General features: G+C 38.9%; 1 protein-coding gene across 5 annotated transcripts in view; it reads left to right on the forward strand.

The window, feature by feature from the left end:
• The window catches only part of LOC139746468 (uncharacterized), a 159,704-nt gene that overhangs the window by 117,021 nt on the left and 15,773 nt on the right, over positions 1–26,910 (forward strand). For 2 of the 5 annotated variants that reach the window (XM_071657727.1, XM_071657728.1), the window contains exons 11-12: positions 4,096–4,403; positions 7,079–7,795. In XM_071657727.1, the coding sequence (XP_071513828.1) occupies positions 4,096–4,403; positions 7,079–7,795 (1,025 nt within the window). Of the gene's footprint in view, positions 1–4,095; positions 4,404–7,078; positions 8,303–8,326; positions 8,358–26,910 lie in introns of those variants that run through there. The other 3 variants (XM_071657729.1, XM_071657725.1, XM_071657726.1) reach the window with 3 other exon arrangements.

Here is a 26,910-nt window from a genome sequence, read left to right on the forward strand (position 1 = left end):
AACAACCCCCTTCCCCCGCATGTGCGCGAGGTAGCGCTAGGAAAAGACAAGAAAGGCCACATTCGTTCACACCCAGTCTCTAGCTGTCATGTATAATGCACAGAAACTACAGCTCCCTTTCCACATCCAGGCCCCACAGAACTTTCCATGGTTTACCCCAGACGCTTCACATGTTCTGGTTCAATCCATTGACAGCACGTCGACCCCGGTATACCACATCGTTCCAATTTACTCTATTCCTTGCACGCCTTTCACCTTCCTGCATGTTCAGGCCCCGATCACTCAAAATCTTTTTCACTCCATCTTTCCACCTCCAGTTTGGTCTCCCACTTCTCCTCGTTCCCTCCACCTCTGACAAATATATCCTCTTTGTCAATCTTTCCTCACTCATTCTCTCCATGTGACCAAACCATTTCAAAACACTCTCTTCTGCTTTCTCAACCACACTCTTTTTATTACCACACATCTCTCTTACCCCATTATTACTTTCTCTATCAAACCACCTCACACCACAAATTGTCCTCAAACATCTCATTTCCAGCATGTTAATTACTATTTGGTACTTAATATAAATCATCTTAGTTGACTTATAAGTCTAGGGCATGATGACTTTTGGAGCTTAACAGCAGGGTGACTTGTTAGAACCTCTTTTTCACATCAGTATCTTAGTACATATATTTTCTGTCTTCCTCTTTTTTAAAAATTTTCGTATACTCCACTCTCTGGCTATCTTAAGTTTAAGCTCAGTACACTTATTCTAATCAAAGTCATCTTTCATCACCTTTTCCACTTTCTCTTTTCTGTTGTAACAGAGTATTCCACTTCCCCATAATACTTGCCTCTATGGAATTTCCTCTTGCCATGTTGTCCTCTCTTCTAGTACAATGTTCTCTTAGAGGATTTATTTCATCATTTTGCATTTTGATAGTCATTTTGTTTTTATGGACTCACATTTTGCAAATAGAATAGTTGTTGTTACATCATTTCCTCCATCTTGTAGATCACTTTTTTCCTTTCACAGTTCTTAAAGTTCTTACTGTTTGGCTGCCTTTCAGCACCTTATAGCCCTCTTTCTGCCATTCTTTTGTGAATGCATTATTCAGTTGTTTATGCTTGTGTTCCCATATTTTGATTTTTTAAAATGACTTCATCTGTTTATTCAAATTCAGCTTCTTTTATATGTATTCACTTCTTTTCCTCTCTTTTATCGGATATGATATTGATATGTCAGTGTTTTTGACATGTTGTATGAGTGCAGGACATCTGAGGGGTAGGTATTCAGTGTCTATACTATGAAAGTTACATCCTGTGCATGGTAGGTCTTGTGATGTGCTAAATCTGTATTTGTAATGTTGGAAAGATGGATGGTGTCCAGCATTTAGACATACTTAAGGCGTGTAACTTCTGATGGGTGTATGTCTGGTGGAGGGTGATTCTTTAGTGCTTGTGTTGAGTCATTACATTGTGTACAGTATATGTTTTCTCTGTGTCGTGTTTCTTTGGAGTTAGGATCTGTAATTATATGTTGCTGGAGTGTACAGCAGAGATTAGCTTTCTGTTTCGACTAAAAGTTGGTGGTTTGAGTGGGAGGGTTCTAGTGCTGTTGCAAAGAACTGAGTGCCAAGCATATTGAAAAGAGATTGTTTTGGAAGTATATTTGTTTTGTTGTGCAGGTGTTAAATGTTTGTGGTTGCCAGGCAGCTAGTGATTGTTCTAAGTGCCTGTTTTGTGTGGCTTGCAGCTTTGTTGTATTTGCTTGTAAAAGGACGGATGATCATGTAGATGAGGTGTAGGTTAAGGTGGAGTGGATGAATTTTTGTCATGGAACCTAAGAGATACTTTTTCTTGTCCAAAACTGATTATAGTAAGTATTCTCATGATATTTAGTGTCTTTATGGCCTTTGTGTTCATATTTTTGGTATAGGAGTAAATGTAAGATGTGTGTAGTATAGTATATGGTTTGAGTTCTGTTGAGAGGAAGTAACTGACCATTCATGGTTAAGAGAGTCTGCAGGTAGGATGGATTTTCTTTGGGTTTAACCCTTTCACTGTTGTACAGAAGTTGGATTTCTGATCTAAAATGTTGAGCACTGTTTCCCAGAATACCATCCATTCTTCACCCTGTTTTCTGATGTAATTTGCTCTCACCTGCTGTTCTTCTCCCAGCCTTTCTTGATATCTCCTCAAACAAGCCTTTTTCACAAGCTTATGCACTTTCACCACATTTTTCCACCATATCATTTCGTCATTTCATAAAGTTCCTGCAAAATTTCACCCTTGCTGCCACCAATAAGTGATAAGACATCCCACAGGCTGGCCTTCTTAGCACATTTACATCCAAAAATATCTCTATTACACCTGTCAGTTAGGCATGATATAGAGCATATCTTGATTAAAATGTGAAAATAAGGAAGTGTTACTTTTTGATTATTGAACTGTTTGTTAAGGTCATCCTTACCTTCCAGTAGCACTCTTGAGTTGTTTCTTGAACTGCTTGAATATTGTGGGAGTTGGAGCAATGTTCTCAGAGTGTATTATGGTCACTCAGTACAAAGATTTTCTCATCATAATTGCTCTTATTTGTAATAACTGAAGTATGTGACTTGGTGGCTTTTGTTATGTATGTATGTATTTTTATCCATTTTCAGATTCTGAATAGCCACTTCTGCCACACTATACCACATATGTGCTGTACACCACATATAAGGTCACTGTCATCGTCGTTTCTTTTTTCCACCTAGAACAGACATTTATCCGTTTTTATCAGACCTATTTTTACAGAGTGCAAATGAGATATCATAACCTAGAACACAGCACAGTGAGTGTGCTCCTCTAGTCTTCTGTCTAAGAGATTTGTGTTGATGACACAATGAATGCTGTCCAGTGGTTATTTTCAGTTAGAATTTTCAGTTTCTTTGGATGTATGGTTCCCTTTTTGTCATCTTCTGGGACATCTCTGAGTAGTAGTGCACATATATAATTTGTTGATATTGCTTGCTTAGGACATTGATTTGTTTTGGTGTATATCTGGTCAGCAAATTCAAGACCCTAAGATTTGATTGAGTATAAACGTAGGAGTTTTGATGTCTTTTCACTAGTGTTCCCAGTCCTGATGTATATAATTTTTTTTCTAGAAGTTATTGGTTCAGACATTGATGGAATTGCCAACAGTTATGCCGTTATGCTGATTAAACCCTGTGTAGATAGTTCATCGTTCACTTCTGATGATAATTACTGTACTTTGAGATATGGCATTGACATGGACAATCCCTTATCTTCTGCACATGTAAACTTTTCTGTAGATTATATTTTTGTATTCACACCCTCTCCTTAACTCATAGACCAGCTTCTGCAGCTTTCTATTTTTCACTCTAATCTGCCATCAGAGCCATCATCAGCAAGTAGCAAGTAACTCGCTTGCCAGGGGCATCCCACCCCTAACAGACTACAGACCTGCCCCTTTCTCATAAGCCATTTTGTGAATTTACCTCCCTCATCACCCCATTGATAGACCGTTTAAACATCATACATCCCTCCCTTTCATCTGTTTCCTTAACAGAGACCATCTGGTTACAACAGAAGATACTGTGTGTTTTACCTGTGTAACTATTTGTATTACTGCAACTCTTATTGATGTTGATGAGGAAGAGGCAAACCTGCTTGTCCACTTTTGTGTTGGAGAATCTGTTGTTGATGAGAGTCTGTTTTAGGTGCTCGGTTTCATTGTGAAATTGAATTATATGTCTTATAAGATCAATAATGGAGGAAGACTGTGTTGATGTCAGTGTGATATCTCTTTGCGGACATTCACTAGCAACATTAAGATAGCATCCAAGATCAGTTGGGTTTTTGTAGATGAAAGTAGTGTACTGACTGGAATTGCCGTTAATAAGAACATCTCAGGAAGGAATGTAGTGAATGCTGCCTGGTTCATAAATAAATTCTAAACTTGGAGGTTGCTTTATTGCTGCTTGTGAATGTTCATGTACATCATGTACAAGGGTGTTGGACCCACAACATTGAATCTCAAATTACATAGGAGAGTTTTCATTTTGCTAGCACATGAAGTAGTTAAATTCTTTGATATTTTTTCAGGCATGTTTAGAGCAGCCAGCGTGTGGGGGTCTTGACCTTGGGGCATTCCTGCTTACTCCTGTTCAGCGAGTCCCTCGCTACATCCTCCTTATGAAGCAGCTTTTGAAGTACACTGATTCACAGCACCCTGATTATCAACACTTACATTCGTGCCTGGACCGTCTGAGAGACTTCCTTGCCCGGCTGAATGACTCCATGGAACATTCCTTTCAGCTGGTGCATGCCCAACTTTCCCCTCATGGACCAGTTCCGGGGTCTTCCCACCATCACCCACCACCACCGCCACCACCACCTTCCTCCCATCACAGGTACAGTAAAACTCATTCAAGTCAGGACAGATATTATCAACAATTTTCAGATTTCAATTTACAGTTTGTATTCTAGAATTTAGGTCCAGAAGTGTCACTAACTGTTTCAAAAGTTATTTCTATTTATTTTAGCTACTGAAGAACTGATTATTGATTATTAATACAAAACTTTTAATTTGAGGTATGGTCTTATGTTTTAAATTTATCTAAGTCTGAAGTTAGTACATAATATATAAATCTGAGAAATGCAATGAATGCACCAGGTTTGTAACAATGACTGAAATTGAAAATGAGAGCATGCATGTGTTTATGATTTATAATGACCAGATAAATCAAAATTGTTGTAGGAATTGAATTTTGCTGTTAGATGGAAGAAGTTTGTACTGAATGGAGAAGTTAAGTACATGCAGAAGTAAATTTAGGGGAGGTTAAGTTTTAGTCTTTATAGAAGTAATGAGAGGGGAGAAACTATGGTGTATATAAGATTCCTCTTGACCTCCTGCTGCCTCTTCTTGTATAGCTCCCAGTGACCCACACACCTTCCCAGCAGGTAATGCCCAGAGCCTTCTCTTTTCTTTTTCATGAACACCTTAGCTTCATCATCCAACCACATGCTACCCTGTCTCACATGACCACATCCCACATCTGCATGCCACATTTCTCTCACATACGTAAGCACTGCCTCCCATAAAACCTCACACTTCTCACGCACTCTCTTAGTTTTATTTGCTCTCACCCTCTGCTATTCTTCACCCAGTCTCTCTTGGAATGTCCTCATGCATGCTTCTTTTCCTGGCTCATTCTCTCTCACTGTTCCTTTTTCACCTATATCATTTACCCTTTACCTAAAGCCTTTACAAACTTTCACCTTTACCTCCACCAAGAATTGATCGGATATTTGTCCTGTTATCCCTCTCGGCTCATTTACATCCTAGAGTCTCTTTAATGTACCTACCAATTTGGACATAGTCTAATAATGCCTACTTACCATCAGCCCCACTTTATAAACTAGGTATTCCCAGTCACTCGTTATTTTTCAGCATATAACAGGATGTTCACCATTTTCAGTCACAGTGGGTACCTCTTGCCCCCTAATTATACACTCAACTGCAACATCACCAACTCTTGCATTTAATTCCCTCACATCAAAATTGCTGATATACATACTCAGATTCTCTCAAAATGCTTGCAACTCTTCCATTCCTCTTGCTGCATGGTGCAGGAGCACTAACAGTGACTCACCACTCATAATCCACTTTCATTTTCACCCACATCAGTTTGGGGCTCACTTCTTTACACTCCTTCACACATTCCCACTACTCCTCCTCCTGCAGAAATGTCATTTGCTCCTCAGACTAACTCTCAACTTTAGCAACCCTGTTATATTCTTAAGCCATTCTCTAACTTTCCCCTTGAACTTTGTTTCACTCAAATTCAGAACATGTAGGTTCCACTCCCCAGTTATACTAACTATTGCTGTCTTTTCATCTTAGTTACATTCACACACATTTAGACAACCTATCCTGAACCTTTGATGAGGGTGGGCATCCCTTGCTTGGCTCTTTCTTCTGGTACATCTTTGAGAAGTCAAAGTGCAGGAAAGAAGGGGTTTCAAGTCCCAAGCTCTTGCCCCTTTCAGTTGTCGTTTATGACGTGCAGAAGTAACCCCAGGGGCCTGGATGTGGATGGGGGGCCATTTCTTCATATAATTCTGGCACTACCTCACTAATGCAAGAAATGGAAAGCAGGTTAAAAAAAAAAAGAGGTTAGGACACATGGAGAGGATGAGTGAGTTTTTGAGAAGTTGGCAAAGAAGGTATATGTGTCAGATATGGAGGGGGCAAGGAGAAGGGGGAGAACAAATTGGAGATGGGAAGCAGAAGTATGTAAAATGTGTGTAGAATAAATTGAATTGGAGAGATTTAGTGTACAGTGGGTTATGTGCTGTTGATGGACTGAACCAGGGCATGAAGTGATCAAGGGAAACTATAGAAAGGTCTATGGGGCCTGTTTGTGGATAGGAGGCTGTAGTTTTGGTGCATTATACTTGACAGTGAATGAGGCAATTTTTTGTCTGTTTCTGGTGCTACCTAGCTAATGTGGGAAATGGTGAATAAGTGTAAGTGAATATTTGAAATACACTTTGAAAATAGTGCTGCATTATAGCTCAGGGTAATGAAATAGTACTTTGCAAGAAACAAGCTGTTGAAATTGGTATAGTTATCTTGTTTCATGGGTCATGGTGTTTTGGATAAAGAAAGAAAGAACGATGGCTAGAAGTGATGTGGCTGAAGGAGTAGGTTGGATGCTTGAGGAGAGAACTGAAATATTTCTGTTTACTTATGATAAGATTGATGGATGGAGAATATTGCTTTACTTCACCTATAATTTTCTCTCTCATATTGTACCACAAATTAATTTTATAATACTATTTATCTCCAAAAAGTAAACATTGGCATTCATCCAGACTCATTTGATGTGGGGTAGATGATGCATCCATTATTCCATCTTACTGTTAAAGGTTCATATTTTTTTTCATGATTATTCCATCTTACTGTTAAAGGTTCATATTTTTTTCATGGATTTTTTTCTCCTGCTGTAGTATTTCCCCCCACTTCTGCTATGGTTCAAAGTTCAGGAAAGCTTCTTATAGACTCAAAACTTTTTCTAAATAGGACTGGGCGATCACCACGAAGGTCAAGTTCCTCCATAGGAAGCCCACCTGTAAGCCCTAGTAGCCCTACTTATAGTCCTGATCGACCAAGCCTTGGCTGCAGCCCAGAGAGACGTCAACGTTCACCAAGCTGCTCTCATTCTATAGGGAGTCCACAACGATCACACAGCAATGCCACACAGCCATCTTGTCGCCCTAGGTCTGTATTCTTAGATAATAGGTCATCATCTTTACCTCGAGGGTCAGCCAGTTCCAGCAGTGGATCAAGGGAGAGTGCCTCCTCACCCAACAATGAATTACCCCGTATAAGGTCTCGTAGTGAGAGTGTTGCTTCCCGACGTCCACTTCCATCCCACACACACCATCCAGCACAGTCTCTAGTCACCCAAGATGTACCTCGATCTTTGGCTCCTGCACACTCTGTTGTGGATGTGACAGTACATAGCAGTCCCAGCCATGAGTCAGGGCGCTGGGAAGATCTGGCTGCCAGTGAACCCTCTCTCAATGACCCACGCCCATCTCACAACATTACAAATGATGCCACCAGGCCCTTAACAACCCATGCACTTACCTCGGCTCACAGTGTGCATAGTGTAGATGGACAGCAGAAACTTACAACACCTGCTTGGACAGAATCCTCCCTCCCAGATGATCCTCGCAGCAAGAAAAAGTCATCCATCCGCACCTCACTCAAGAACATGTTCACCTTTAAGAAGAGGTACGTTCACCAGCCACACTCTTCATCTACCCCCCCACATATGGTGACCACACTGCACTTCAACAACTCCCTGAACACCATTCCACATGGACACACACCCTCACACTTGCCATGTATGGGCTTAACCACACCTGAAGGTTCATGTGCAAATCTGAATCAGAGACCTAACAGCCTTATATGTGAAGAGCCTTCAGAAGAATTGGAATGTACTTTCAAAGGCTCACTTTGTGTATTGCATGAAAGCTCTGTCTAACTCTTTACTTTTGTCTGTTTTATATGCACTAATTCAGTAATACATTGCACCTATAGACTTTCTAGAGTACTGTAGTCAGTGTCTCTGAAATAATATTTAATCTTCTTTTACCCTGGTTACAGTATATGTGGTGTACTTGACCTATTCACTTTATGTATGGGTTTTCTCTCTTCCATGTGTGTAATGTTATACAGTAATTTATGTGATAATTATTTACCGTTAGTTTCTCATCTCTGCTGTAACTCACATACTGTGCCTTCTGTCCTTTTGCCTAACAGCAAGCTGACACCATTGGATGCATCAGCACAGGTATTTTTCTCACTAGATCCCTTAGATTATATATGTTAATCTAGTCTTGCATAAGTTATGATAGAAGATTCATCTTTACTGTTAATGGAAAGCCAATGTGAGCATGTCCATATAGTTTTATGTTTCTTTCTGAGGCTGTGAACAGTATTTACAGTTTAGATATAAAAATGATTCTGAAATTTTCATAGCATATATATTTTTATTAATATATTTTTCTAAAAGTGTCTTAGTCATTCAATTCATGAATATTTTGTAAAAGTAAATATTTACAGAATTAAAGATTTAATTTTTGATGATCATATACACATTTCATTATTAGAAGATCTGGTTGAAAAGAATGTTTCTAGAATTATACATTCTAGCAGTAGGAAATGGTCATGCTAAACTTACCTTCTCTCTTGATACTGGTGAAGTATAGCAAGATTTGACGACATACAATTGGATGAATTATTAACTAATAATACTTGATGTCTTTGATATAAAGTACAAAGTGTATCACAAATCTGAGCTAGATCATATGCACCCACTCCATCAGGAATCTTACAGGGACTTCAGTCCTTATATCAGTAGACTTAGTACGGTATAGTAATAAGTAAACATAGAAAAAATTTACACATTACTAAACTTGTAATATACTGTATACATGTTATTGTTTCTCTCGGAACTGAGGTATTAGTGTCATTAACCTTGTGCTTATCAAGGCTAAAGTCAGTTGGACATTTAAAACATAAGGAAGCTTGAATTTAAGTGAAAGTGACCACCAACAGTCAACATTTGAGTTTTCTCTTTCTCTCGCATCCTCTCCTTCCTATGAAAACAAATAGTAGACATTCACAAAATAGTGTATGTAACACTTGTATATAGAAGAGGATCTAAACTAATACCTAAGCACTAAAGGCCAGCTAAATCAACATCACACATGAGAAAGAGTGATATATGAACATACTAAAACAGCAACACAAAGGAAGGCCACCACATATTCATACCATGAAAAAATTACTCAAGTCAAGGAGCATGGACTCTGTTTTTCTTGATTTTGTTGAGATATTTCTCAAAGCAAACCACATGATTTTACTAAAGAAAGTAACAAAACAAAACGTTAACTATCAGTGCTATGGGTGTCAATCTGCCCATTTTATTTTCCACTTGAAGTTAAATTCTTCATGCCTTATAGACTTTGTTGGCTGGCAGTAGATGACAACCCAAACAAAAGATGAATCAGGTTGGAGGCCTCAGTATCTCTCTTGTGACCATAGTAGACAGTTCTGTTCCTTCCCTTGGGACTCGCAGCACCTGGGATGTGTCTTTGGTGTCTAGTCATCCTCACTGGTCCTGTGTGCTCACTTCTCATGATGTGCCACACTCCCACCACTTGTAAAAGCACTCTTATGCCCTCAGAGATAAAGAGAGGTAGAAAAGTATATCAGGTGAGGAATAGAATTTCTAGTTCTTATTTATGTGAAGAGGAGAATCAAGTGAAAATGTGCAATATTGGCAAGAGTGAAGAGGATGCACTTATAAAAACTGAAGGCATGCTTCATACAGGATTAGTAGGATCCAACATAGATTTTGATATGTTTGTATGGTTAGAAGGCACTGATTTTTGGCCCAGTATGTATCATTCTGATAACCATGATTGTGTGATCGTAATTCATAATAAAAAAAAATGACTGATATTTTTGTGCACTTTATAATAAATCAGAAAGAGTATTTTGCCACTTTTTGCACACCTAGGGGGAGGGCAAAAAAAAATTTAAGCACCAAAAGCGTTGTGGATAAGATATGAAAATGAATTACAGGGTTTTTAGTTAAGTACAAATTTCAAAGTGGCAGACAGAAAGATATCTGATGAAGGTGTTTTATCTGGAATGCCAAAAGAAATGGTATTACCATCAGTTATCTCTTATGATAATGATGTTAAGTAGAGACAGAGAAGTAAAAGAAAATACTGTCTGGTGCTTTACTAATGATACTTTATCTAAATAAAGAAAATGATAAGATCAGAAAATTATTAAAGAGTGAGAGAAGTACCTCCCTCTTCCTTCACTCTTTTGCCTCCATGGCATCATCATGTTGTAGTTTCTCTCTCTCTCTCTCTCTCTCTCTCTCTCTCTCTCTCTCTCTCTCTCTCTCTCTCTCTCTCTCTCTCTCTCTCTCTCTCTCATCTGAAATATAAAGTTTTCTTAACTTCCCAACAATCAACCCCCCCCCCCCCCCCACACACACACACACACACACACACACACACACCAGTATTGTACAGACAGGTAATCACAAACATTAGCTCCTGTTGGTACATGTACTGCAATTATAGAGAAATAACAGTGGGATTAGTTCTTAGGCCCTTGCACTGACACCAGAAATAAACAGAAGACTGTATAACTGATGAGCTGAGATCTGTAAAGAACACAGATTATAATGGGAGACCTTAGCATACTGATATCTAAGTGAGGAGAATCCCCTTCTAGTAATTACCAATTGGTACTGAACAGGGAGGGTGTTTCCACTTGTAGGACATCATCTCTTAAACACTTTCTCCTATCATACAGCCTCTTGAATTTATGCATGTTGTCTCCATTAACTATGTCCTCTGTCAGTCTGTTCCAGTTATTCACCACTCTTGTACCATAACAGTATTTCTTTACATCCTCTATCCCTATATTTCTTATAGTACTGTCCACTTCATCTGCCTTTTAAAAACTTAAAGGTGTGGCAGGGCACCTCTCACTCTTCTCTCTTTTGAGGTGGGTAAATTTAAAGCCAGTAACTATGGGTGTCAACCCTACCTAAACTTACTTGATAGTGCTCTAATACTGTTTGTTGTGAAACCTACTTGCAGCGTGAACATATACTTAGTTCTAGCTACAAGTGAGGATATTGTCTGTAATGTTGTGGTTAAAGAAAAGTTTGGTATGAGTCATCACTGACTAATCACTTTGGAGGCAGCTTGCAGTTTCTCCAGTACATAGATATGGATGTGACAAATTAGAGCTTAATCTATTCAAACCTTAGCTAACCAAACCAAACCAAACCAAACCTAAACTAACATAATCTAAACAAATTATTGTTTGTTAGTCTATCATATTTATGTACTGGGGTGGGGAATATCATTGGTGGGAATTGTCCATATACAGTTTTGGTCATGCTAAGTATTGACTTTATTCTAATGAAATACAAAATAGTGTGATACTTTTTTGCCTTTATGAATTTTTTAATCAAAATTGATAGATCAGTTGACATTTAAACTGAATTCAATTCATTTCATATATTGGAATTGTATGGATGTTGCCATAACAACTGACTTTTACATTTTGCTGATGATCACAAAACATTCTTATCTTTGGAAACTGGGCATAGATGCATTTTGTTGTTGATTATATAACATTCTTATATTTAGAAACTGGTCATGGATGCAACTAACCCTTATATAGCAGACTAACATCTATTTTTGAATCATGATGTGGACAAACACCAGAGTCCTCAGATTTTCTGTTTCTCATCATAAAACAAAAGAAATACATGTATAGGTAAAGGATATATACTTGCAAATGAGGTGGCATAATTTATGTGGTTGCAGTGTAATGCAAAAGTTAATGTGTATATTGCTGATGGAGGCTGTGGAAGGAAGATGGAGTGGGGAGGTACAGTGAGGGGTAAGCCATGTGATGCATGTTCATTTGAATTAGTGAAAATATTATGGCCAGAAATAAAGTGTAAATACCCTGGTATATGGAAGTAGTGGTTGGGTAGTGGAGGAGGATAGGAGTGGGGATGTAAGGGAGTGTGTGGGGTGAGCTCCTCATTCAAACTCTCTAAATACCACTTATCACTATTTAGGGTTACTAGGGTTGCTCAAATTACAGAGGTATAAGTTTGTTGAGTATTCCTGGTAAATTATATGGGAGGGTATTGATTGAGAGGGTGAAGGCATGTACAGAGCATCAGATTGGGGAAGAGCAGTGTGGTTTCAGAAGTGGTAGAGGATGTGTGGATTAGGTGTTTGCTTTGAAGAATGTATGTGAGAAATACTTAGAAAAGCAAATGGATTTGTATGTAGCATTTATGGATCTGGAGAAGGCATATGATACAGTTGATAGAGATGCTCTGTGGAAGGTATTAAGAATATATGGTGTGGGAGGCAAGTTGTTAGAAGCAGTGAAAAGTTTTTATTGAGGATGTAAGGCATGTGTACGTGTAGGAAGAGAGGAAAGTGATTGGTTCTCAGTGAATGTAGGTTTGTGGCAGGGGTGTGTGATGTCTCCATGGTTGTTTAATTTGTTCATGGATGGGGTTGTTAGGGAGGTAAATGCAAGAGTTTTGGAAAGAGGGGCAAGTATGAAGTCTGTTGGGGATGAGAGAGCTTGGGAAGTGAGCCAGTTGTTGTTCGCTGATGATACAGCGCTGGTGGCTGATTCATGTGAGAAACTGCAGAAGCTGGTGACTGAGTTTGGTAAAGTGTGTGAAAGAAGAAAGTTAAGAGTAAATGTGAATAAGAGCAAGGTTATTAGGTACAGTAGGTTGAGGGTCAAGTCAATTGGGAGGTAAGTTTGAATGGAGAAAAACTGGAGGAAGTAAAGTGTTTTAGATATCTGGGAGTGGATCTGGCAGCGGATGGAACCATGGAAGCGGAAGTGAATCATAGGGTGGGGGAGGGGGTGAAAATTCTGGGAGCCTTGAAGAATGTGTGGAAGTCGAGAACATTATCTTGGAAAGCAAAAATGGGTATGTTTGAAGGAATAGTGGTTCCAACAATGTTGTATGGTTGCGAGGCGTGGGCTATGGATAGAGTTGTGTGCAGGAGGATGGATATGCTGGAAATGAGATGTTTGAGGACAATGTGTGGTGTGAGGTGGTTTGATCGAGTAAGTAACGTAAGGGTAAGAGAGATGTGTGGAAATAAAAAGAGCGTGGTTGAGAGAGCAGAAGAGGGTGTTTTGAAATGGTTTGGGCACATGGAGAGAATGAGTGAGGAAAGATTGACCAAGAGGATATATGTGTCGGAGGTGGAGGGAACGAGGAGAAGTGGGAGACCAAATTGGAGGTGGAAAGATGGAGTGAAAAAGATTTTGTATGATCGGGGCCTGAACATGCAGGAGGGTGAAAGGAGGGCAAGGAATAGAGTGAATTGGATCGATGTGGTATACCGGGGTTGACGTGCTGTCAGTGGATTGAATCAGGGCATGTGAAGCGTCTGGGGTAAACCATGGAAAGCTGTGTAGGTATGTATATTTGCGTGTGTGGACGTATGTATATACATGTGTATGGGGGTGGGTTGGGCCATTTCTTTCGTCTGTTTCCTTGCGCTACCTCGCAAACGTGGGAGACAGAAAAAAAAAAAATATTTTTATGTATATTTTTATGCATTCATGATCATGCGGGAAGAGTGCTCATCCTCCTTGAAGGCTCAAATTGGGGTGTCTAAATGTGTGTGGATGTAACCAAGATGAGAAAAAAGGAGAGATAGGTAGTATGTTTGAGGAAAGGAACCTGGATGTTTTGGCTCTGAGTGAAACGAAGCTCAAGGGTAAAGGGGAAAAGTGGTTTGGGAATGTCTTGGGAGTAAAGTCAGGGGTTGGTGAGAGGACAAGAGCAAAAGAAGGAGTAGCACTACTCCTGAAGCAGGAGTTGTGGGAGTATGTGATGTAGTGTGAGAAAGTAAACTCTAGATAGATGTTGGTAAAACTGAAAGTGGATGGAGAGAGATGGGTGATTGTTGGTGCCTATGCACCTGGTCATGAGAGGAAAGACCATGAGAGACAAGTGTTTTGGGAGCAGCTGAGTGAGTGTGTTAGCAGCTTTGATTCACGAGACCAGGTTATAGTGATGGGTGATTTGAATGCAAAGGTGAGTAATGTTGCAGTTGAGGATATAATTGGTGTACATGGGGTGTGCAGTGTTGTAAATGGAAATAGTGAAGAGCTTGTGGATTTGTGTGCTGAAAAAGGACTGGTGATTGGGAATACGTGGTTTAAAAAGAGATATACATAAGTATATGTATGTAAGTAGGAGAGATGGCAAAGAGCACTATTGGATTACGTGTTGATAAGCGCATGAAAGAGAGACTTTCGGATGTTAATGTGCTGAGAGGAGCAACTGGAGGGATGTTTGATCGTTATCTTGTAGAGGCAAAGGTGAAGATTTGTAGAGGTTTTCAGAAAAGAAGATAGGATGTTGGGGTGAAAAGAGTGGTGAGAATAAGTGAGCTTGGAAAGGAGACTTGTGTGAGGAAGTAGCAGGAGGGATTCAGTGCAGATTGGAAAAAGGCAAAAGCAAATGATGTAAGGGGAGTGGGGGAGGATTGGGATGTATTTAGGGAAGCAGTGATGGCTTGTGTAAAAGATACCCATGGTATGAGAAAGGTGGGAGGTGGGCAGATCAGAAAGGGTAGTGAGTGGTGGGATGAAGAAGTAAGATTATTAGTGAAGGAGAAGAGAGAGAGGTGTTTTGATGATTTTTGCAGGGAAGTAGTGTGAATGACTAGGAGGTGTATAAAAGAAAGAGGCAAGAGGTCAAGAGAAAGGTGTAAGAGGTGGAAAAGAGGGCATATGAGGGTTGGGGTGTGGGAACATTGGTGAAGGGGGCTAATGGGGAGGTGATAACAAGAAGTGGTGGGGTGAGAAGGAGATGGAGTGAGTATTTTGAAGGTTTGTTGAATGTGTTTGATGATAGAGTGGCAGATATAATGTGCTTTGGTAGGGAAAGCTTTGCAGAAGATGAAAGCCGGTAAGGCGGGGGGTTTGGATGGTATTGCAGTGGAATTTATCAAAAAAGGGGGTGACTGTGTTGTTGACTGGTTGGTAAGGATATTCAATGTATGTATGGAATGCATGCATAGTGCCATTGTACAAAGGCAAAGGGGATAAAGGTGAGTGCTCAAATTACGGAGGTACAAGTTTGTTGAGTATTCCTGTGAAATTATATGGGAGGGTATTGATTGAGAGGGTGAAGGCATGTACAGAGCACCAGATTGGGGAAGAGCAGTGTGGTTTCAGAAGTGGTAAAGGATGTGTGCATCAGGTGTTTGCTTTGAAGAATGTATGTGAGAAATACTTTGAAAAACAGATGGATTTGTATATAACATTTATGGATCTGGAGAAGGTATATGATAGAGTTGATAGAGATGCTCTGTGGAAGGTATTAAGAATATATGGTGCGGGAGGCAAGTTGCTAGATGCAGTGAAAAGTTTTTATCAAGGATTTAAGGCATGTGTACGAATAGGAAGAGAGAAAAATGATGGGTTCCCTGTGAATGTCAGTTTGCAGTAGGGGTGTGTGATGCCTCCATGGTTGTTTAATTTGTTTATGGATGGGGTTGTTAGGGAGGTGAATACAAGAGTTTTGTAGAGAGGGGCAAGTATGCAGTCTGTTGTGGATGAGAGGGATTGGGAAGTGAATCAGTAGTTGTTCGCTGATGATACAGCGCTAGTGGCTAATTCGGGTGAGAAACTGCAGACTGCAGAAGTTGGTGACTGAATTTGGTTAAGTGTTTGAAAGAAGAAAGCTGAGAGTAAATGTGGATAAGAGCAAGGTTGTTAGGTTCAGTAGGGTTGAGGGACAAGTTAGTTGGGAGGTAAGTTTGAATGGAGAAAAACTGAAGGAAGTGAAGTGTTATAGATATCTGGGAGAGGTTTTAGCAGCAGATGGAACCAAGGAAGTGGAAGTGAGTCACAGGGTGGGGGAGGGGGCGAAGCTTCTGGGAGCATTGAAGAATAGGCGAGAACATTATCTCAGAGAGCAAAAATGGGTGTTTGAAGGAATAGTTTTTCCAACAATGTTATATGTTTGCGAGGCATGGGCTATAGATAAGGTTGTGCAGAGGAGGGTGGATGTGATGGAAATGAAATGTTTGAGGACAATATGTGGTGTGAGGGGGTTTGATTGAGTAAGTAATGAAAGGGTAAGTGAGATGTGTGGTGTGTGGTGATAAAAAGAGTGTGGTTTGTGGTTTGGCCATATGGAGAGAATGAGTGAGGAAAGATTGACAAAGAGGGTATATGTATCAGAGGTGGAGGGAACTAGAAGTGGGAGACCAAATAGGAGGTGAAAGGATGAAGTTAAAAAGATTTTGAGCAATCGGGGCCTGAACATGCAGGAGGGTGAAAGGCGTGCAAGGAATAGAGTGAATTGGAATGATGTTGAATACCGGGGTCGATGTGCTGTCAGTGGATTGAACCAGGGCATGTGAAGCATCTGGGGTAAACCATGGAAATTTTTGTGGGACCTGGATGTTGAAAGGGAGCAGTGGTTTCGGTACATTACACATGATGGCTAGAGACTGAGTGTGAATGAATGCGGCCTTTGTTGTTTTTTCCTAGCGCTTGCATGCACGCGCACATGGGGGGGGGAGGGGGGTAACATTTCATGTGGGGTGGGGTGGCGATGGGTATGGATGAAGGCAGCATATATATAGGTATGTACATGTGCGTGTGTGGGCGTTTATGTACATACATGTTTATGTGGGTGAGTTGGGCCATTCTTTTGTTTGTTTCCTTGTGTTACCTCTCTAACGTGGGAGACAGTGACTAAGTATAATAAATAAAATAAATTGAATGTGTATTTGCAAGTTAGAGTTGCTTGTAGAGAGTGAAGAAAGCACCTATGGTGTATAAGGCAACATTTAACAGCCATACAGATATCAAAATATTGGTAGAGGATTTAAACACATCCTTAAAATCTTGGTATTAATATGATGATTCCTGCTGCTTGCTTTGCACATCATTATGTGATGACTCATACCATTTAAGGGTTAACAACATTTTGTGAATACCATGAATTTTAAGCATATTTTATTTTACTGTTCATTTTGTGGAATCTTTCACATAATGACAACTCATTTTGCTCAAGGAGGGAAGAATCCTGCATATGCCTTCTCAAAAGGTGCCTTATCCATGTGTCCTGAGAATCAGACAACAAATCAGCTACATTGCTACCTTGTACACCTGCAACCACAAATTTTGTTTGCTGGACACTGTTGTGGGACAGCTCCAGGATATATCTTTGTGAGTGAGTGCTAGTGTCCCTTGTGCCTGTGGTTTTCCTTAACAGTACAAGGTGGATGTTACTTCTAGCTCACTGTTGATACAGAGCATCACTTTTTACTAAGGTGCATATTTAATTTTTTCTTGCATTGTGTGCATCAGAAATAAAGGTATTTTTATCCATCCTACCCAACCTATTTCATATGTTTAGTGTGGATTGCTTAAGTGATTAAACAGCTATATCAGCAAAAACACACATAGTTGGTGATTCTGTGGCATAGGGGTGAGATAACATTTTGTTTGAAATGAATGGCAGTACATGACTGGACAGATCTCAAGCATTCTCTTACTGGTGATGGTAGTTGGCAGTTACTTTCACTTTCATTTTATGTTTTCATTGCTATGGTGGTCCAACTGAAACCAACCTGATTAGGTGTGATTTTGACCATTTCTAGCTCACTTGTACATGTTTATATATGGATTAGTTGTGTTACCAGACTCTGTCTGCAAGTGTTTATGCTGCATTATCAGAGGATGGAAAGGATTACAATCTTGTCAAGGACTCTCTTGCTTTAAAATAGCCTATCATTTCCCTGCCCTTAGGTGAAGTGCTGCCTAAAAGCTGCAGAAGCTTCATAAGAAGGGTCTTGGGTTTGTACAATGATATGTGGAAGTCAGGTGGGCTGATATAACTTTGAGAATTTAACTGATTATTTATTAGTAAGTCATATAAAGGTACCCATTTTTTCAAGAGATTTAAGGATAAGTACCAAAATTGGTATAAATCTAATGGTCTCAACTTCAGTACCATTGCTTGGTTACTTTGCTTTGGTTTTCAGTTATTTTCATGGAGAATTTTCTTAAGCCAACTTTGTGCATACACGATAAGTTGAGATTATTCAAATATTAATGAAAAATTCTCATTTGCCAGCTGTGAATATACATGTCAAGATCATTCAAATAACAGGGGTTGATATTTACCATTTAAGGAATCCTTTGGCTAATACTCTCTCATTAGTTACATAACAGTGAACACATTTTTCCCTGTAAGAGATAACTGTTTGCTTTTTTAATATGCACAGATTATATGAGAATAAAAGAACGGAAAATGCATCACCCAAAGATCATTGTATGTGAGCTTTTAGACTATAAGAAATTCTTGGATCAAATAAGAACCATACATTAAGATTTTAGGTGATGTGAGACTTTGGTTTATGCAAGAGACACTTGAGTGATATGAGAGTATTAGGTTACAAAAGGAACTCTTGAATACATGGGAATTGACACGTATGTGTTTACTTTCTGTCGTGCTGGTTGGCATATATGGTGCAGCTAAAGTCTTCCTTATAGTATTCATGGAAGTTTAGTTGTAATTCACATTTACAGGCTTTACAGTTTTAATGTTTCCTTCTGATGTTAATGTTTTAAACGCAACACTTGGTAATAATGCCTGGTGCAAGTTTTTAGGCAATAGATTTGGCTCCAAATGCAAATTATTCATGTGTAAACTTACAGCACAGCAAACTTGCAGAACTGAAAATTTATTGTGAGAAACCTTTCAGTATTGCAAGCTGACAACAAAGTAAATCCCATCATTGTATGAATTTATTTTAAACTAAACCTTTCAGTGTTGGTAAAGGTTACACACAGCACATCGTACCAATAGCATGTTACTACATTAGCCTAGACTTCTGCTACCTTGTGACTGTGTGTTGTATCAGACCATTCACGTGTTGTAAATTTACAACAGAAATGCTAATTGTTATGGCTGTCACAAACGTGTTTTGAACTTTGTTCTTACAACAAAACAAAACATACTTGTTATGTAGACTTGCATTTGTAGTAGAATTTGCTCTATTCTAGTTTACCATGAGAGACATGATGTAAGTTTAATCATTAGAAAGATTTGATATATTCTATGTTTATCATTAGAAATTCTTGCTATATTCTCCATTCATCATTAAAGACTTGCTATATTCTCCATTCATTATTAAAGATTTGCTATAGTCTCAATTCATCATTAAAGACTTGCTATATTCTCCAATCATTATTAAAGACTTGCTATATTCTCCATTCATCATTAAAGTCTTGCTATATTCTCCATTCATTATTAAAGACTTGCTATATTCTCCTTTCATCATTAAAGACTTGCTATATTCTCCATTCATTATTAAAGACCTGCTATATTCTCCATTCATCATTAAAGACTTGCTACATTCTCCATTCATCATTAGAAATATTTGCTATAAGTTCACATTATTGGATGGGCTTGCTGTGATGTAACCAGTTATCAATTACTATGTTTGCTGAACTATAAAGCATTACACTGAAAAGATTTGCTATAAGCTCACAGTATTTGATCATGTGTCTGTTTTGTGACCTTGCCATACAGGTTTAGACTCTTGCCCTGGAGTGTGTAAAGCTTTTATTGTGGATGCTTGGTGGTGCTTGCACTTTCCATACCTCTTGTAAACTTTTCATTATCTTTCATGCAATCCCTTATATTTTTAGATTAATTATACTTATTTTATATTCTCCTGAGAGGAAATAATTCTTTGTATAGGTGTTCACAAAAGGTATATTAGCCCTAGATTTCAAATACTTCATCTTTTTTACACAGATTATCAGAATATATTCAGACTTCTTATATTTCCAGTTTTATTTATTTGATATACAGTATGTTGATTATTATGTCATTGAGAATGAAAATGGAATAATTATTTTTTTAAGTTATATTTTGTTACTTTATATTTGCAGAATGCATGCTACTAAAGTATCCATTTGTATTGTTACTTTATAGCTGCGGAATAGATATTGCCACGTGCCCATTAGTAGTATGATACAGTAAATCACATTATATCATCTAGAATGATAAGTTGTTTGATAATTTATGGACATTCAGTATCAGTTTTGGTAGCCTACCCTGCTCATGGGATGTGTAGATAGAGATAAATAGATAGATAAGCAGATACAAGCCAGACAGATAAGTTAATTAGGAAATAAGTAGGTTGATGGATAAATGTATATTCTTTTTCTTAAATATATGCTTGCCATTTCTTAGGTATGTGAGGTAGCATCAGAAACAGATGAATGAGCTTGGTTCCTTCCTCTGTTCATCATTTTGAAAAGCATAGAGTTGCATTCTAGGACATGCAGGTGACTTGTGGATAGTAATTTTATTCTCCCTAATCTCCAGGGATGAATTTTATGTACATTTGGTACATTTGTGGTCTTGGTTAACTTTTTTCCTATTTAGTAAGGTAGCATCAGGAACAAAAGACTAAACCTTAAAGGAAACATTCTTGGTTGTTCCCTTTGTGCCTGCATTTGGAAAGTAATACTGAAAATATATGCTCGAGACTGGGTTGTAGTGATGGATTATTTGAATGCCAAGGCGAGCAATGTGGCAGTTGAGGGTATAATTGGTGTACATGAGGTGTTTAGTGTTGTAAACGGAAATGGTGAAGAGCTTGTAGATTTGTGTGCTGAAAAAGGACTGGTGATTGGGGATACCGGTTTTGGAAAGAGAGATATACATAAGAATATGTATGTAAGTAGGAGAGATGGCCAGGGAGCGTTATTGGATTACGTGTTAATTGATAGGTGCATGAAAGAGAGACTTTTAGATGTTAATGTGCTGAGAGGGGCAACTGGAGGGATGTCTGATCATTATCTTGTGGAGGCGAAGGGGAAGATTTGGTGAGGTTTTCAGAAAAGAAGAGAGAATGTTGGGGCGAAGAGAGTGGTGAGAGTAAGTGAGCTTGGAAAGGAGACTTGTGTGAGGAAGTATCAGGAGAGACTGAGTGCAGAATGGAAAAAGGTGAGAGCAAAGGACATAAGGGGAGTGGGGGAGGAATGGGAAGTATTTAGGGAAGCAGTGATGGTTTGTGCAGAAGATGCTTGTAGCATGAGAAGCTTGGGAGGTGGGCAGATTGGAAAGGGTAGTGAGTGGTGGGATGAAGAAGTAAGATTGTTAGTGAAAGAGGAGAGAGAGGCGTTTGGACAATTTTTGCAGGGAAGTAGTGTTTATGACTGGGAAATGTATGAAAGAAAGAGGCAGGTCAAGAGAAAGGTGCAAGAGGTGAAAAAGAGGGCAAATGAGAGTTGGAGTGAGAGAGTATCATTGAATTTTAGGGAGAATAGAAAGATGTTTTGGAAGGAGTTAATAAAGTGCATAAGACAAAAGAACAAATGGGAACATTGGTGAAGGGGACTAATGGGGAGGTAATAACAAGTAATGGTGAAGTAAGAAGGAGATGGAATGAGTATTTTGAAGGTTTGTTGAATGTGTTTGATGATAGAGTGGCAGATATAGGGTGTTTTGGTTGAGGTGGTGTGTGAAGTTAGAGGGTCAGGGAGAATAGTTTGGTGAACTGAGAAGAGGTAGTAAAAGCATTGTGGAAGATGAAAGCCGGCAAGGTGGCAGGTTTGGAAGGTATTGCAGTGGAATTTATTAAAAAAGGGGGTGACTGTTGTTGACTGGTTGGTAAGGATATTCACTGTATGTGTGGTTCATGGTGAGGTACTTGAGGATTGGCAGAATGCATGCATAGTGCCATTGTACAAAGGCAAAGGGGATAAAGGATTTAAATTACAGAGGTGTAAGTTTGTTGAGTATTCATGGGAAATTACATGGGAGGGTATTGATTGAGAGGGTGAAGGCATGTACAGAGCATCAGATTGGGGAAGAGCATTGTGGTTTCAGAAGTGGTAGAGGATGTGTGGATCAGGTGTTTGCTTTGAAGAATGTATGTGAGAAATACTTAGAAAAACAAATGGATTTGTTTGTAGCATTTATGTATCTGGAGCAGGCATATGATAAGAGTTGATAGAGATGCTCTGTGGAAGGTATTAAGAGTATATGGTGTGGGAGGCAAGTTGCTAGAAGCAGTGAAAAGTTTTTATCAAGGATGTAAGGCATGTGTACAAGTAGGAAGAGAGGAAAGTGATTGGTTCTCAGTGAATTGTCGGTTTGCGGCAGGGGTGTGTGATGTCTCTATGGTTGTTTACTTTGTTTATGGATGGGGTTGTTAGGGAGGTGAATGCAAGAGTTTTGGAAAGAGGGGCAAGTATGCAGTCTGTTGTGGATGAGAGGGCTTGGGAAGTGAGTTAGTTGTTGTTCGCTGATGATATAGCGCTGGTGGCTGATTCGGGTGAGAAACTGCAGAAGCTGGTGACTGAGTTATGTAAAGTATGTGAAAGAAGAAAGCCGAGAGTAAATGTAAATAAGAGCAAGGTTATTAGGTTCAGTAGGGTTGAGGGACAAGTCAGTTGGGAGGTAAGTTTGAATGGAGGAAAACTGGAGGAAGTGAAGTGTTTTAGATATCTGGAAGTGGCTTTGGCAACAGATGGAACCATGGGAGCAGAAGTGAGTCACAGGGTGGGGGAGGGGGCAAAAGTGCTGGGAGCATTGAAGAATGTGTGGAAGGCGTGAACATTATCTCGGAAAGCAAAAATGGGTATTTGAAGGAATAGTGGTTCCAACACTGTTATATGGTTGCGAGGCATGGGCTATAGATAGGGTTGTGCGGAGGAGGGTGGATGTGTTGGAAATGAGATGTTTGAGGACAATATGTGGTGTGAGGTAGTTTAATCGATTAAGTAATGAAAGGGTAAGGGAAATGTGTAGTAATAAAAAGAGTGTGGTTTAAAGAGCAAAAGAGGGAGTATTGAAATGGTTTGGTCATATGGAGAGAATAAATGAGGAAAGATTGGCAAAGAAGATGTATGTGTCAGAGGTGGAGGGAACAAGGAGAAGTGGGAGACCAAATTGGAGGTGGAAGGATGGAATGAAAAAGATTTTGAGCGATCAGGGCCTGAACATACAGGAGGGTTGAAAGGCATGCAAGGAATAGAGTGAATTGGAACGATGTGGTATACCGAGGTCGACATGCTGTCAATCGATTGAATCAGGGCATGTAAAGCTTCTGAGGTAAACCATGGAAAGTTTTGTGGGGCCTGGATGTGGAAAGGAGCTGTGGTTTTAGTGCATTACACATTACAGCTAGAGATGAGTGTTAATGAATGTGGCCTTTTTTGTCTTTTCCTAGCGCTTCTTCGTGCACATGGAATGCATGTATGGTGCCATTATACAAAGGTAAAGGGGATGAAGGTGAGTGTTCATACTACACAGGCATAAATTTGGTGAATATTACTGGAAAATTGTATGGGAGGGTGTTGATTGAGAGTGTGAAGACATATTCAGAGCATCAGACTGGGGAGGAGCAGTGTGGTTTTAGAAGTGGTAGAGAGTGCATGGATCGGGTGTTTACTTTGAAGAATATATGAGAAATAATAAGAAAAACGAATGGATTTGTATTTAGTATTTATGGATCTGAAGAAGGCATATGATAGTGTTAATATAGATGCTTTGTGGAAGATCTTAAGAATAAATGGTGTGGGAGGTAAGCTGTCAGAAGCAGTGAGAAGTTTGTATCAAGGGTGTAAGGCATGTATACAATTAGGAAGAGAGAAGAGTGATTGGCTCCCAATGAAGGTCAGTCTGTGGTAGGTGTTGTCCCCATGGTTATTTAATTTGTTCATAGGTGGGGTGGTTAGGGAGGTAAAAGTGAGAGTTTTGGAGAGAGGGGCGAGTATGCAGTGTGTTGTGGATGAGAGGGCCTGGGAAGTGAGTCAATTGTTGGTCACCGATGATATGGCACTAGTGGCTGATTCTAGTGAGAAACTGCAGAAGTTGGTATCTGAATTTGGAAAAGTATGTGAAAGGAGAAAGTTGAGAGTAAATATGAATAAGAGCAAGGTTATTAGGTTTAGCTGGGTTAAAGGACAAGTTAGTTGGGATGTACGTTTGGATGGAGAAAAATTGGAGGAAGTTAAGTGTTTTAGATATCTGGGAGGGGACTTTGCAGCGAATGGAATCATGGAAAAGGAGGTTATGGGGTGGGGGAGGGGGCAAAGATCCTGGGAGTGATGAAGAATTTGTGGAAAGAGAATGTTCTCTTGGAGAGCAAAAATGGGCATGTTTCAAGATATGGTAGTTCCAACAATATTATATGGTTGGGAGGCATGGGCTGTGGATAGGATTGTAGAGGAGGGTGGATGTGTTGGAAATGAAATGAGTATTATATTCCTTCAAAGGCTCAGTCCTCTGTTCTTAATGCTACCTCTTTAAAGTGGGAAATAGCAAATATGTATGAAAAAATATATATGCACATATTTCCTTTTTTTGTTTAGACTATAGACCCCTACCTTTCTTTGTCAGTGCTGCGAGTAAATATATGATTAGAAAGATAAGGTTAAATCCTTCATGTAAGGTACTTTTCTTTTTCTTTTTTTTAACATAGCTTCCTTAGGAGACTTAATCATGCCTCAAGAATTATTACTGGTGTAATATTCCAATGAAGGTATATAAAAAATAGGAAACTTTTTGGATGCACTGTCTTTCTTCACACTGACTAAAGACATACACTTTGGCCACCAAAATCTGGTTTGACGTCCATTTTCATCTGCTTGTTTTTCAGTGATTTTTGACTAGTTTTATATGACAAATTTATGTGCATTATTGTGAAATGCAGGATAAATAAGCAAAAAATATGTGGTTTTTATACATTTAGTTAGTGAGATAAATGGACTCTTTATTAACCAAGTAACAAAATACATCTATTGAGAGGGATTGTGGTGATACCTCATGGCTTGAGGTCATGCATATTTCTGTAGTGGATTCACTTATCAAAAGATTACATTACTAAGTTATTATCCATGTATTATTGTTACAGCCTATTTTGTTGTTAGTCATAACTTTTGCATAATCAAAATTATTGTTGCCATGCTTAGGTGCAAATTCACTGCTTTCAATTGAACATCATTGGTTGTAGAAAACTGTACCTGTAAGGCAGTTTATGCTGGATCTAACGATCCTCTGATTTTTGTACGAGCATCTTGAATTTTGTAATAATACGAAATAGATATTCCAGCAGAGATTGTGCAAGCATTAAGACCACCCTTAGCAAAGAGTCAAGAAATACCAGTATCACCTGATGATGTTTAGTGTTTTAGGCATGACAGGAAGAAAAAAATCTCTGAAGAGGTGGTAAGGGGTATGCTGAATAAGAAAGCATTGTAAAAAAAAGTTAGAGTATGTATTATTGCATTTATGTAGAGTACTGCAGTTATGAAACAATATTCCTTTCAGTTGTGTATAAATATTTAGGTCAAACTTGTATACTCTTCTGTTTTTGGTAAATTCATGGACAGTTAGATGTTATGAGTAATGTGAAAATATGAAAAAGTACATTTTTAGAGTATAGAAATGGTGGATGAATGGAATAAAATGGTTAATATGGTCAGCATTCAGAAATATAAAAAGTTGTATGACTGTAAAGAATGTTCAAGATATGGGAAATGCACAAGTGTAAAGCTCCCTTCCCATACAGTACAAGTATTTAATCATACTCACACTTAAGGTCATGAGAAAGATAAGGAATGAAATTGATTGCATCAACTTACAGAGCGACCTGGACAATCTCCAGAGTTAGTCTGACAAACAAGTGGTAGGTAATATGGTTAGAAAAAAGTAAAATAAGACCCAATTATGAATACTACTTGGCAGAAAATGAGCTTCAGTAGTCAATATGGGAAAGAAATCTAAGATTTGACATAGTACCTAATCTGTTGTTGAAAGTTTTTGCATCAGGAGAATTGCGAAAGAAGTAAACTTTGTGCTGGCAGTTATTAAAATTGTACTGATATATATGGATAAGGAAATGTTTGATAAACTTTGCATAGCATATTGTAGAGTAAAATTAGATTATGCCTCACAGGTTTGGTTACTTCACTTGAAGAAACACAAAGGCATGATTGAGAAGGTCCAAAGGAGAGTAAGCTAGATGGTACCAGATTTATGAGAGCATAGATACTGAAGGCTACATGGCTATCCTTCTTAGAGGAGGGAGGGGAAAGGGATGACTTGATAAAAAGCATTTAAGCCCCTTAAATCAACTGGATGATGCTGATAGTCAGCAATTCTTTACCAGTAGCAGTACCAGAGTTCCCAGAGGCCATGATCAGAAGCTGAGAAAGAGGATGATGAAGAATAAAGTTAATAAAAAATGGCTTAGTGTATGGATTGGGGATGCTTAGAATGAGCTAAGCAAGGAGACTGAATGCTGACAAATCATAAGGAATTAAAAGTCTCTTTGATGGCACCAAAATTACACAAGTGTAAAATGCTCTTCCCATGTTGTGCAGATAAGGAATTACACTGATAAATGAATAAAAGGACTGAAATGTGGTTAATGCAGACAGCATACACAAACTTATGGAGTTGTTTGATAGAAAATGTTCAGGAGATGGGGCCATATGAGAATGAAACTCCTTCCCCATCCATAAAGATGATTACAAATAGGTCATTATGCTCACACACACATAGTCAGCACTAGAAGCAACAACATGAAAATCAAGAAATTTACAAAAAATTATGTAAAGAACCTTTTCAGTATAAGTGTAGTGGATGAATGCCATGAAGTGAGCAATAAAAATGTGAATACTGGCAGCATGAAAATTGAAAAGTTGTATGATCATAGAAAAAGTTCAAGATTGGTCCTCATGGGAGTAGA

This window comes from Panulirus ornatus, chromosome 65 (assembly GCF_036320965.1).
Source record: "Panulirus ornatus isolate Po-2019 chromosome 65, ASM3632096v1, whole genome shotgun sequence".
NCBI classification, from domain to species: domain Eukaryota; kingdom Metazoa; phylum Arthropoda; class Malacostraca; order Decapoda; family Palinuridae; genus Panulirus; species Panulirus ornatus.